The sequence below is a fragment of the Chaetura pelagica genome, unplaced genomic scaffold (genome assembly GCF_000747805.2).
Source record: "Chaetura pelagica isolate M959 unplaced genomic scaffold, ChaPel_1.0 scaffold212, whole genome shotgun sequence".
NCBI classification, from domain to species: Eukaryota; Metazoa; Chordata; class Aves; order Apodiformes; family Apodidae; genus Chaetura; species Chaetura pelagica.
In genome coordinates, this window is record NW_009952365.1 from 218,812 (window position 1) to 230,906 (window position 12,095).

Sequence of the window (12,095 nt, forward strand, 5' to 3'; positions counted from 1 at the left end):
GCAGGCAGCTGCCACCTTAATTGGGAGCTGAGGTTTTCTCCAGAGCAGCCAGCCAATGGTATTTAAACAAAAGATTAGGAACATAATTACTGTTTGTTAATTAGCTACGCTGATGTCTAAACATATAGTTCTGTACATAGTCAGGCATGCATCTTCCCTTTTGGTCAGGGTTTTGAATAATAGTGACTGGAGATGAAAAGAAGCATATAATTCAATTTAGGGACAAATTTTACAGAAAAGTAGATTATAGGGAATATTTGCTGAGAAAAACTATTACACATATAGCAAAGCCAGTGGAAGTGGCTGGCCACATAAAGAGTAAAACAAACTCAAGTTCCTAGCCTGGCAGTGAGAGTTTACCAGAAAGGCCCACTGGACTCCATTTAGCATGTCAATCAGTACCAACCCTCCATTTTCATTGGTGTTTATTTTTTCCTTAACTAAATATTAGCCCTCAAATAGCAAATGCGGATTCACCAGAGTTGCACAAAAGCTGCACAAAAAGGTGTTTTCCATGGTTACAAACTGCTCGAGTGCACCGGTGCTGGGAGTGTCGCTGGGCTATGGCTCAGTGCCCTGTGGAGCTTTAGGATATTGGAAAGTCACTTATGCAACAAAGGCAGGAATGATGTTAGGTTTTGGCCAGACTCTCTCCTTAGCTGTGTGGAGGAGAATGAAGCCCCCCCCCCCCAAGGAAATGGAGTGAAAGGGACTGGCATTTGCTCCATTCTCCTTCCCTTTTTCGGTCTAGCAGAAAGCCTTCTGCAGAAACAAAATGCAGCTACGGCCCTACCAAAAAATTGGAATATGGCCCTCCTGAGGGGTGCAGGAGCCAGGAGCAGCTGTTCAATACAGCCTGGCCTCCTGGGAATGAAAGCTAAAAATCACAAGGTGGTTAATGATTCTCAGAGCAATAGTGAAACTCTCCAGCTGTGACATTAACCAAAACATGAACATTAGTGCTGTCCAAGGAAGGAAGAGCCCCTGGAGATGCGCACTAGGGATTTGCTGCTACTAGGTGGCCAGGCATGCTCTGGGAGACGAAAATTTCAGCTGCCAATCCCATCCCTTTGGAAAGCCAGCATTTTCCTCAGTGAGATGACACGATGGAGATAGGATTCATGAAGTTTGGGAGGGTTCATTTTTCCTCATGAAAAGCCTTTTCAATAGAACACGTCCGTGATATCAGCAGCAGTCCCAAAATTATCTTATCTCAGATCTCTTCTCAATTTTGTTTGGTTGGTAACCCATAACAAACACAACACAACATTTTCTTGAACTTGACGGTTTCTGGATTTGTTATCTCATGGCCCAAAGAAAACACCACCTCCACTAAATGCCAGTTGGACTTTATCACTATCATAACTGAATCTGAGTGTTAAGAGTCTGCAGCCCTCATTCTAGTGCAGAGTCTAAAATACTGACATCCTCTACACCATGATTTTCCAAGAGCATTTTTAAACTAAATCTTATTTTCTGAGGTTCACAACTCTACATGGGGAGAGAGTTAGCTGTTTTCCCTTGTTGGGCAAGATTGTTATCACTTAATGTCCCTTTGCACAAAGGAGTTTCCGTGTTAAACAGCATTTGTGTCAGGATGAGAAGAATGATCTTGTGGCTATACTACTGGATTCATAATCAGATTGGATTTCTCTCCCTTTCTCTGCTATGCATTGACTGAGCACCCTCTGGGCAAGCCATTTTAGCTTTCTGTTCACTCCTTTCCCCATCCATAAAAAAGAGGGTGATGACTGTATCATTTAATTTGTTAGAATTTGCAGTTCCCTCTCAGACACTCAGCTGCAGCAGGCGTTGTGGTAGGAATTGCTGTATTGCACCACATTCCTCCAGTTAATTCTCTCACCACAACTCAACAACTACAAGGACTCCTAGTCCTTTGTGGAACAGCACAGCTCTTCATAACAAGCACATGTACCTGTCATCTTGGTCTGTAAAAGAGAAACCTGGTGGTACATTGGGTTATCACCCCCCCAGTTATCTTTACCAACCAAAAGTTCGTCTTTAATCCAGAACAACACACTCCTACACTTACTAGAAGTTATTTCAGGAAAGTATATTTTAAATTAACATTATCCTACTACAGGCAACTTTAAACTACATGACATTCCCAAAACTGTTTGTTTGTCTTGTCTTTCATACGATTTCTTGCCATTTTGGCTAAATATCTAAGCTGTCTGTGTGAGCAAATGTTCCTTCTCTGCCAGTTCCTGCTTTGCTTGTTGCTGAAGTGAAGCATCATAGCAAATTTATGGCATCACACTCATTTCCTTGGCTATGGGCTATGATGTTGCAAACCATCCTTAGTGAATTCCAGTAGCAGGAAGAGTAGGCTGGTCAGGAGGATGTTTCTGTTCAAGCCCTACAGGCCAGCTGTCAGCTAGTGTAATCTAGTATAGGTCTTTGCCATTCCCATGTAGCAAAACTGCTAGTGTGTGTACCATGTCAACTTAATATTCTGAGCCAAAATGGCCCCTTACAAGCTGCAAACATCTCGTGACATTTTACAGTGAAGTGGGACTAGCACCTCAGGAGAGTCCAGTGTAAAGCCTGCTCTGCATATGTGTCATTGTGGTGCTCTGCACTTCTTGGCTCTAGTAATGTCATGATATGACCTTAAGGAAATACCAAGCTGACATCTGAGTATTTTCAGGAAGCAAGTTAAACATAGTTTGGAGGGTTATAGAAGAAAGGTACACATAGTAACTCACCCAGCAAGGTTTGAGGGGACTGTTGTGCATGTTATACACTTTTCAAATGCTTCAGAATTTTTGCTTGCACAGAGAAGCCATTGAAGACAGGGTGCTGATGGTTTCCCTTTGATTTTCTACCAAGTATCACAGCAAAATTATCTGCCGGCAGGGAACTGTAAACAAGATCTTGAGTTCCTTCCCTTCTGAGTGGAACTTACCTGCTCCAAGGGATTAAATGGCCCCTCCACTCATTCTGCTTCCTTAAAAGTAGACCCAAAGAACCAAACAACAGATATTTGATTTTTAAGCTTTAAGTTAATTTTCCCTTCTGCAGAGGGAATTTTTAGTCTTGCACAACACAGAGTTCAGCAGCTAGTTAAAAAAAATACCTCATCATGAAGCAGTACAGAACAATCTTAATACATGGCACTAGCAAGAGAGATTTACCCTCTGCAAATCTGTGGCTTCTTGGAATTATTAAGCAAATGAACATGGTAAAAAGGCAAAGAGAACATCTCAGCAAATCTGCTCAGTGCCTTTTCTTCCTTGATTTGCAGATATGCATAACAACCACTGTACCTGCTTGTGCCCTAATATGCAAGCTTCACTGCAATTTGCAAAATCAGCTTGGAAAGATGAATTAGTGCACTTAAAATGCCTTTAAAACTTTGTGAAGGAAAGGTGCTCCTTGCTTGAATTTTGCAAGTCCTAGCAAAGTGTTGGGGTTTTGGAGAGAAAAGCTCACCTCACCAGAAACAACCGGGAGAGAATGAATTCTTAGAAGTCAGGAGTGCCTTATCTCCCCTGGGATCAGAGAGAAAGGAAGATAAGCAGTTCCTGGGGTGATCTCAGGGGAATGATCTTGGAACAAGTGAAGGTGTCTGGTATAATTGTAAGGATTAGGAGGCATCATGAGATGTCTGTGAGACTTGGGTAGAGAGGGGAGGGAAGGAAGTGGGTCTGCATGCTCACAGTTTTGGGGACTCCTCACCAAAGGGTTTTGTGGTATACAACACATTTGCATGGCCTCAAGGGCCGGTTGGGTGTTCATCAGTGAGAAGTCCCTTGTGGGCCATTAAATACAGGAAGTCCCCAAGCTGAAAATAATTAGAGGGTTGGAAAGAACATGAGAGAGTAGATAGGTGACCTGCTTTGGCTCTTCCCTGTGCACCTGCTTATAATCCCTGTGAGAGAGAGAGGACAGTGGAGAAGGTGGAGCATTGGTCTGATTCAGTGCAGTCTTAAACCAAAGGCTCCTCCAATGTAATACATCTTTTGCAGACAACTCAGTGGCTTCTCCAGCTCTTAACTGGCTTTATTTTTCTGTAGTGTTGAGGCCTGATCATTATATTTAGCCTGACTGGAATTTGGCAAGTAACTTTCCTTTTAACATTGTTTTTTGTCTCTTCATCGGATAGTTGGATTGTCTGGGGATTTTGTTCAGCAGAATACATTCCTATAAATATATTTAAAAGAGACAGAATCATTGTTTATATTAAGGCGTCTATTTAGGTAATTTGAATTTAGATCTGAACAGGCAAAAAACTGAACAAGGGAGAAGATTGCATGGGGGGTTTTCAAATGAGAGGAAGACTGAAAATGCATTGAAAGCTTTTGGATGTGGAAGTACATGGCATTGTGGACAGTTGCAGTGGAGAATATAATGCAACAATAAAATCATTAAAGTACTTCAAGTTTGGAAGTAATCTGGGTTCTTGGCTTGCATTGCATTTAATAGCTTTACATTTATGGGAGCCATTCCAGTTTTTAAAGGCAGCTTCAGCCTTCAGACTGATTGCACTTACCACCCCAGTGAAACTGCAACCCATTAATTTTTTACCGAAAGGATCTGCCTAGTTTGTCAGACACATCAAGTGAACATTTTAGAGAGTGCAGACCACAGCAGTATGAAGACCAAAACTTTATCTCGAGAGAGAATGCTGGATTAGCATGAAATAAGGGTCTGATTCTGTTAATAAGCACTTCAGTAAATTCACTGCTATACAAATCTCTGTTAAAACCAGAGATACCACATATTTGAGTGAAAACAGTTGGGCAACACCGGGACCTACCAAAGTCTCTTGTGCTATCCCAGTGTGGAAGGGCCTGCAGTGGTTTTCCTCTGGGGTGGAGGTGACCCAGCAGCCTCTCCCCAGGCACCCTCCATTTCCACCCTGCCTGGCCAGGACCTCTCCTCTCCCACCAGCCCGGTCCTCTCCGTGTTGACGTCCCCATCACTAAGACCCAAACCTTTCCAGTGTCTAAAACCAAACTCTCGCTCTCTAAAACGTTCGCACATTTCTATGTTAAACATCTGCTTGGGTGGCTCTGAGACAGTGTGTTTTGGTGTTGTTTGTGTGCAATCTAGTGCCGCTTCCTCAACGCATGTGTCCCTTCCCTTCACAGCCTACTCGACACCCAGCACCTCCCCCGCAAACCGGTTCGTCAGTGTTGGACCACGGGATCCAAGCTTTGTAAATATCCCTCAACAGACTCAGGTGGGCCGCTTTCACTTCTCTGTATGCCTGCAGCCTCTTCTTCTTCAGTGTACTCTAACATGTCCCCCCGGAGCCAGATGCATTGCTGCTGTCACTTCACCCACATGGTCTCAGTAACTACAGTGAAATGTCACTTGCAGTTTGTTTGTCTGTTGTGGTTTTTTGGGCTTACGTAGTAATAACACTGCTTTTGTAACTGGAAAGATCTCCCTTGCTTTCTAAGATACTGGCTTCTAGTGCACAGGGTTGGGTTTTTCCCCCAGGGCTGAGACTTTTGCTCCAACCTGTTCCCCGGGCAGTGCAATTAATGTAATTTCAAAAGAAGCTCAGAGAGACCCATCAGGTAACAGTGCACCTTAGTCCCTCACCAGAGACTATGGGAGACTTCTCCAATGACTTCCATGTAAAAAAATTGGACTTGAATTCCTTGTTGGCCATTTGCAGGGTGGGCTTTGAGTGAGCAGGAGATTTTGTAATTGTGAGCACATCTGTTTCCTTACACAAAGAGAAAAAAGCCCAGTTGAGGCAGGCCTATAAAGCTGAGTTAACTGAATTCATAGTCCTGCTATGGTCAAATCAGAAGCTCAAGTAAACATTTGTGTTTCTTTAGGAGAAGGACGAGGTTTAAATGTGCTTTTTCCAAGCTGTATCAAATTCCCAGGGTCGATTAAGAAAATAGTTGTTGGCAGTTTTGTTAGCAGCTAATTTGAGCCAGATGTTGAAAAAATTAAGTCTGTGCTTAATATCACGTTATCATAGGGTTGAAGGTATAAAAAAGTGAGCAGAGCTAGTGCTTTAGGACAACTGTAGTTTGTAGTTTTAAGTGATTGCTTGACTACATTACAATTCTTTGAAAGGTCAGCAGCAAGAAGCTGGTTGTGATAACTAAAGAGTAGGAATTCAGATACCTAGCAGATTGGGGAGTACTCGCTTAGCTCTTGTAAGCTCTACCAACTCATTACTGTGCATCTGAATAATTTGTATACAGATTAATGGCCATCCCATAGCGCAGTCCAGTATATGCAAGAAGACAGACTCCTCGTGGCAATGGCTTCAGCACCTCCACTGGCAGTGAAACACAAGTCCCTCCTCACAGATGATTTTCAGTTTACTGGGCTGCAACCAGATGCCTGTGAACTGTGTTTTCTCTGTGTATCTGCTCTTTGTGTACAATTTCTTAGGGGCTTTAGTTTATAGCTCTGTCGACAGCACAGGTTAAACTGCATCGAATCTCAAACCTTCTCTGCATTAAATAGGGTCACAGAAAGTCCACCAGCAGTGCAGAGCAGGGCTTTAACCCATCGGGTTCTGATCTTTTCTTTATACCTTCACAAAACTCAGCCTGCACCCCACTTTTCAGGCCCCTTCCTTCAGTCAGTTCATGCACATGACAAGTTTTCATGCGCATCCCCGTGTAAATCTTACTTCTCCAGTTGTTTTGGAAACAACTGGAATACACAGAAATAGCTGAATCTGAGAAACAGGAATGTTAAGGTTTACTGTTAAAGTCCTTAAGCATTTGGTCTTTTCCTTCATGGCTCAGGAAAACTTGAAACCCTTTGGAGAATGCTACTTACCTTTTCCAGAAGACTAGAAAAACTGCTAGTTGGTAAATTGATTATGTAGTAAGACACAACAATATTAAGTCTCCAAAATATTTTAAACTTACTTGCATCCTACAGCCTAGGTTTCCCAGATAAGTTTGTTGACTGTAAACTTTTATCCTTCTTATTTATGACTTAAATCATTTTAAAGTGCTCTAGCCTTACTTTAAGTGCTTCTATGTAATGCAGTATAGTGAATAACAATGCTGTACAGTGAAAAACAATACTCAAGCACAGCTTTCAATTAAAGTCAAGCATGCTGCAGTGGGTAAGGAGACTGACTTCCAGTCTCTGACTCCAGCTGCATCTCTGTGCTTCTATACATCATTATACCACCACAACCCACTTGATACTAAATATATAATTTATCAGCAAAACTCACTACTTATTCTACTACTTATTACTACAACTCTGAAGTTGACTCTGTTTTAAATCAGAGAAGTGAGGTAGAAAAACTAACAGCTATGGTTTGGGCTTTACTTAGCATTCCTCTAAACAAAGACATGCTTTTGTACTCTTTTTGCTGGGCATTAGTGTATAGGACAATCACTTAGGATATTTTCAAAATGAAAATATAAAAGCACATAGGCCTGTGTTATTAAAAACAGCTGGGGTGGCTGCTTTCCATCAGGGTTTTTTTGGTACATTCAGAGTCAGCCTAAGATACAGGTCCCGAAGACCAAAGACTGCCAGGACACACAGCTCCCTTAGAGAAGAGGAAGCAGTAAACACTCAAAGCCTCTGAAAGTCAAGCTTAAATATAAGGGTTGAGCAACTCTCTACTGCTGGAACAACAAAATAGAAATGAAGACAGTATCTGAGCGTCTGTTTTTTTTTAAATTACAGTCCCCCTACAAGCTATAAGAGATCATTATAGTCAGCTTTTTGGTGGCTCTGATTGTCTTTTCCAGACCTATTGGTCAATCATTTGACTATGGGCACTAGTTACGCATCATTGTTATTAGTGTTAAAAGGCTGCAGAAGTGGGTCTGTGCACAGGGATGGGGCAGCACCATGCAGCACAAGTCACGTTTCCCATACATGGGCATTCATGGGCTTTTGCAGAACATTGGAATAAAATCACAGACAAATGCACAGCAGCATGGCTGGGTTTGAGCAAGGATCAGTCTGTCCTGAGCTGTTTTTAAACAACCAAAACCAGTACGTGCCTTTCTTCATGGGCATTATAAAAATTAGCAGTAGATATTTCCATTAGCAGCAGGTTCCAATTTATGTCAGATTGCTTCAAATATAATGCTTCAAATAGGAATTTTATAGAATTTATATACTATTTTATTTAGAAGAAGGCCATCTGCCTGTGTCAGCAAAGGTTGAGGCAGGATGACAACTCGGTGACATCAGAGACTAGGAAATAAACTGATTTAATTCAGTAGTTCTGATTCAGTAACGAAAGCCCCAAAAGGGTTTTTAGCTTTGTCTGGTTTTAGCAGCTTCAAAACTTTTTACTTGGTTTGTTTTTTCAGACACTGCCTCTGCTTGCCCCACCCATCACTCTGCCACTCCAGTGGCTCACTGCTTAATTGTCCTATCTGGGGGGGTTATTTGAATCTAAAGTTCTGTTGGAGCTATTAGAAGAAACACTTGACTTGGCGTTCTCTGTATATGTTGACAAAAAGGCACAGGTGTTGTAACCTTTGCTTGATAAATCATTTACTTTTGCTACTTGACTCTCAAGCAATATGGGGGCATCAGCTTTTAAACTGCCTTTTCCATATGCAAATCAGAAATACAGTATGCCTGGGGTACACAGTCTTTAGTTTCAAAAGCAAGCTGGTCTAGATACCTCATGACTAAGTAATAGATACGTCTCTCATATTGCCAAGGACTTGTAATAAGGAGAGTGGTATCAAAATGGGAAAGTACCATCACATTAATTAGGCTCTGGCCTATCAGTAGCAGCAACACTAATAAAGGTTCTGAGCTTTTGGGTTGTTTTTTTTCCTCACCAAATGATAAAGTAATTGTGAAACACAGGCTGTATGCTCAGAGTATGTGCAGCTGGGAACTCTAAACTAGCAACCTGCTTTTTGTGGCTGGAGTTTGTGTTGCCACTCGCTGCTCTTAAGTGGCGTTTGCTGATTGCTGATGCCCTCGCTTTGCTCTGCAGGACAGAATTCCTCTAGGTATCGTTAGGTATGCAGTGTGCTGCAGCTCCACCTCACACTGAACATTGTTTACTAGGCTGAGTCCTGTTTGCCACCTACTTACCCTACATCTTCCTGGAAATTCTACTTTGGATGCTAAAAACAGCTCCTGAGCAGCACATGCCTGCTCCATCTAATCCCTCCTACCTGCCAGCAGACCCTGTGCCTTAACTTAAGGTTACAGGGATGCACAGAGCAGAAACTACCTCCCACTGCAGGCAACCAGGCAGAGGATCAACTGCTTTACCACCCACGAGAAACTAAATGGTTTTCTTTGCTGCTTAAGAGAGAAAGTGTATCCTGCACCCCCTTGGCCAGCTGTTACAGGAAAAATCCTTCTCTAATGTAAACATGCCTTATATCAGATCCATCCCAGTTAGTTTCTAGGGCTTAGTTAAGTGCAAAACCAAGTATTTATTCCCTCACGGTTCTCTAGGAAAAGATAAAACTATTTGCTAGAAGAAAAGAAGTTCTTCCTGCTTCCTCCTCTGCCTGATCCCAAAGTTAGGGCCAGGTCATGGATCGCAAGCCAAGGTCTTGTCTTTTCACCCTGTCCCTGTTGAGGCCCTGGAGTCACCCAGCTACAGCTCTTGTTCTCTGCCCTCCCTGAATTAGACAGTGGGATGTTTGTAGCTGCTTCTTTTAGGCTTTTATTTATCTCTAAAAAACCAGGTGCATATACAAACCTACTGTACAATTACTTTCTTTTCAAGAGGCAAACGAAAGGCTCTTCTGCTTCCCCACGATCCTTTTAGAAAGCAAACAGCAAACTGCAGTTTTTCACTGGCAGCTCTCTAAAACAAAGGTCACGAGAGAAAAAATGAGCTTTATGCTGTGTCCTGTGGGTTAGCAGATGTGAGCTCTGTCAGACAAGGGAGGGAGGCACATTCCGGAGTAGATGGTCCTTCTGTGATAACAGCCAGGCACTGCTGCCCAGACACTGAATCCAGAGGAATGTGGTGCAGGTGAAGCCCCTCGCTGTGGTGGGGGCAGGGGGGGCAGGGGAGCAGCCTCGCAGGTGACAGGGCCTGAGAGTGCAGAGGATTCATAGATCAAAGTCAGCACCTTGGGCAGGAAACCAGCGCGGCTCCTCCAGAGCTACCGAAGCTGCCGAGCTGCTGTGTGCCCAGGTTCCATTGCCACCCTATGGAAGAATGAAACCAGTGCACACATTTTTATTTAGACAAATGAATTGTGTGCCTCTGTCACAGCCTCACGGGGGTTTTCCATGTGTTCCTTCTCTCAGAACCCCTGCCACGGTGCCCTGCCCTTTGCACTGCTGGGAAGGGGCACAGAGCTGCCAGGCTCCCACACGGCTCATGTCCATATGCTTTATTCATGAGAAACACAAGCTGCCTGTCCTCTGCAGCCTCTGCTTCCTTCTCCCTCCTTTCCCAGCACCCAGGCATCGCCGTGGTGGGACAGGCAGCACCTGCTAGCCCTCAGGGAGCAAGGGGTAGGTCAGGATCTCCTGGTATTGCTGCAGTGAGGTCACGGCTGAGCTTCCACTTCTGAGCAGTTCATGTTCAGGGGATGCATAAGGGTTGCCTGTGGCTCCAGCATTGCTGTGGACGTGCAGAGAACATGAGAGGCTGCAGGAACAAGATCAGGCCTCTTATTTTGGGGGTTCTAAGCAGAACTATTTATAAGCCAGGTCAGTGCTACTTGTTGCTTGTTCCTACCCAGGACAGGGATACTTATCCTCCAGGCTAAATGCACCACTTGTGTTTGAGCATGAATGAAGGTGAAGAACACTAATTTGGAAGCATTTGTTCAGATCAGTCCAGCCCCCTGAGAACTACATATTCCATAAAGCAACCTCCCAAGCCCAGCACACATGGCTTTGGGAGAAACTTAAGCTGCAAAGCACTTTTAAGCAGAGACTGAAAGTTTTGATCTCGGAGTAAAAAAAGTGTTTTGCTGCAGAACCGGTGGTACAAAGCTACTGATATGTGACCTGAACATTGGTGCTGTCTTTCATCTTCTACCCAGGGAGCAGCTGTACTGGTCTGATCTTGAGGGTGGCCTGGAAATGGCTTTAAAAATGTAATATAAGCTTAAAGAGAGCGTGCATAGAAAATGCAGTGTCAGTCTATCAAGCATCAGCAGGTCTTGGACCCTGGGAAGCTGAAAGATCTCAGATCCTGCCTTTGCTTTGTGGTTGGCCATATTACACTTGCTTTTTTCTTTTGTGGAAATTAGTCAAGAAAACGTTGGCTGAACCCTTCGCTGAGCTAAAATTGAGATGGTTCCATCGTGATGGGAGCAAAGAGCCCACATGTGGTCGTGGTGCTCTTGATGTGCCCCTGATCACATAATAACTCGGTGAGTGTGAACGTGCTGCTCTGATCACAGTTGCTAATGACAGTCCAGAGTGGGCTCCACAGAGAGATACAAAGGTAGCCAGAAATCAGGGTCACTCCCCAGCTTCCATTCCCTTCACTGTCTGTTCAGCTCAGTGCAGTGCACAAAACCCCTTTAATTGAGCTTTTACACAGAGGGGCAGACTGAAGTTTTGCTCTCAGATCAGTTCGTAAAAAGCAGCAGTGAATGATGTACCTCCAGAAGAAAGCATATGTTGCACTATAAAGGTGAAGATTCCTTTTTCCTGGGGTTTTTCTTCCTCCTCCTTGCAGGCTCTGGTGAGCAGTTCAGCCTTTTTTTTTGAAACCAGCACTAAGCATCCTATTTCCAATAGATGCAGCAGAGAATTATTTACAATGGATACAGACGAATTTCCCAAACGAAGCAATTAAACTTACTGCTTATTTTTCCCCCTCCTTACAATAAACAGGAAGCCTGTGCGTAAGGCACCCTTTCTGTGGGTTTTATGGCCATTACTTATGCTCCACAGTAGGGGAGAGGAGAGAGAAGAAGTAAGCGTGGGCCTAGTGGGAAGAGTTGGCAAATGGAGAAATATGATGAATGAGCTGGAGAGATTTAATTTCTTACTAAATTCTCTACAAGCTGTGTAACCTTTCTTTAGCTAAACAATTACTCTAAAAGGCAATGATTTTCTGCGTTTTCATTGAAAAGTCTTCATAATAACAATGGCCTATGTTCTACTTCTTGAAGAACTTCTGCCAAAAACCAGTTTTCTTTTTTCCATTCAGCAGG

The 12,095-nt window shown here is 43.4% G+C and overlaps 1 protein-coding gene across 1 annotated transcript in view; it reads left to right on the plus strand.

Moving 5' to 3' along the window:
* Nucleotides 1–12,095, plus strand: part of NFIA (nuclear factor I/A) — a 243,208-nt gene that overhangs the window by 214,136 nt on the left and 16,977 nt on the right. The window contains exon 10 of the mRNA XM_010007955.1: nucleotides 5,118–5,209. Coding sequence (XP_010006257.1) covers nucleotides 5,118–5,209 — 92 coding nt within the window. The remainder of the gene's footprint in view (nucleotides 1–5,117; nucleotides 5,210–12,095) is intronic.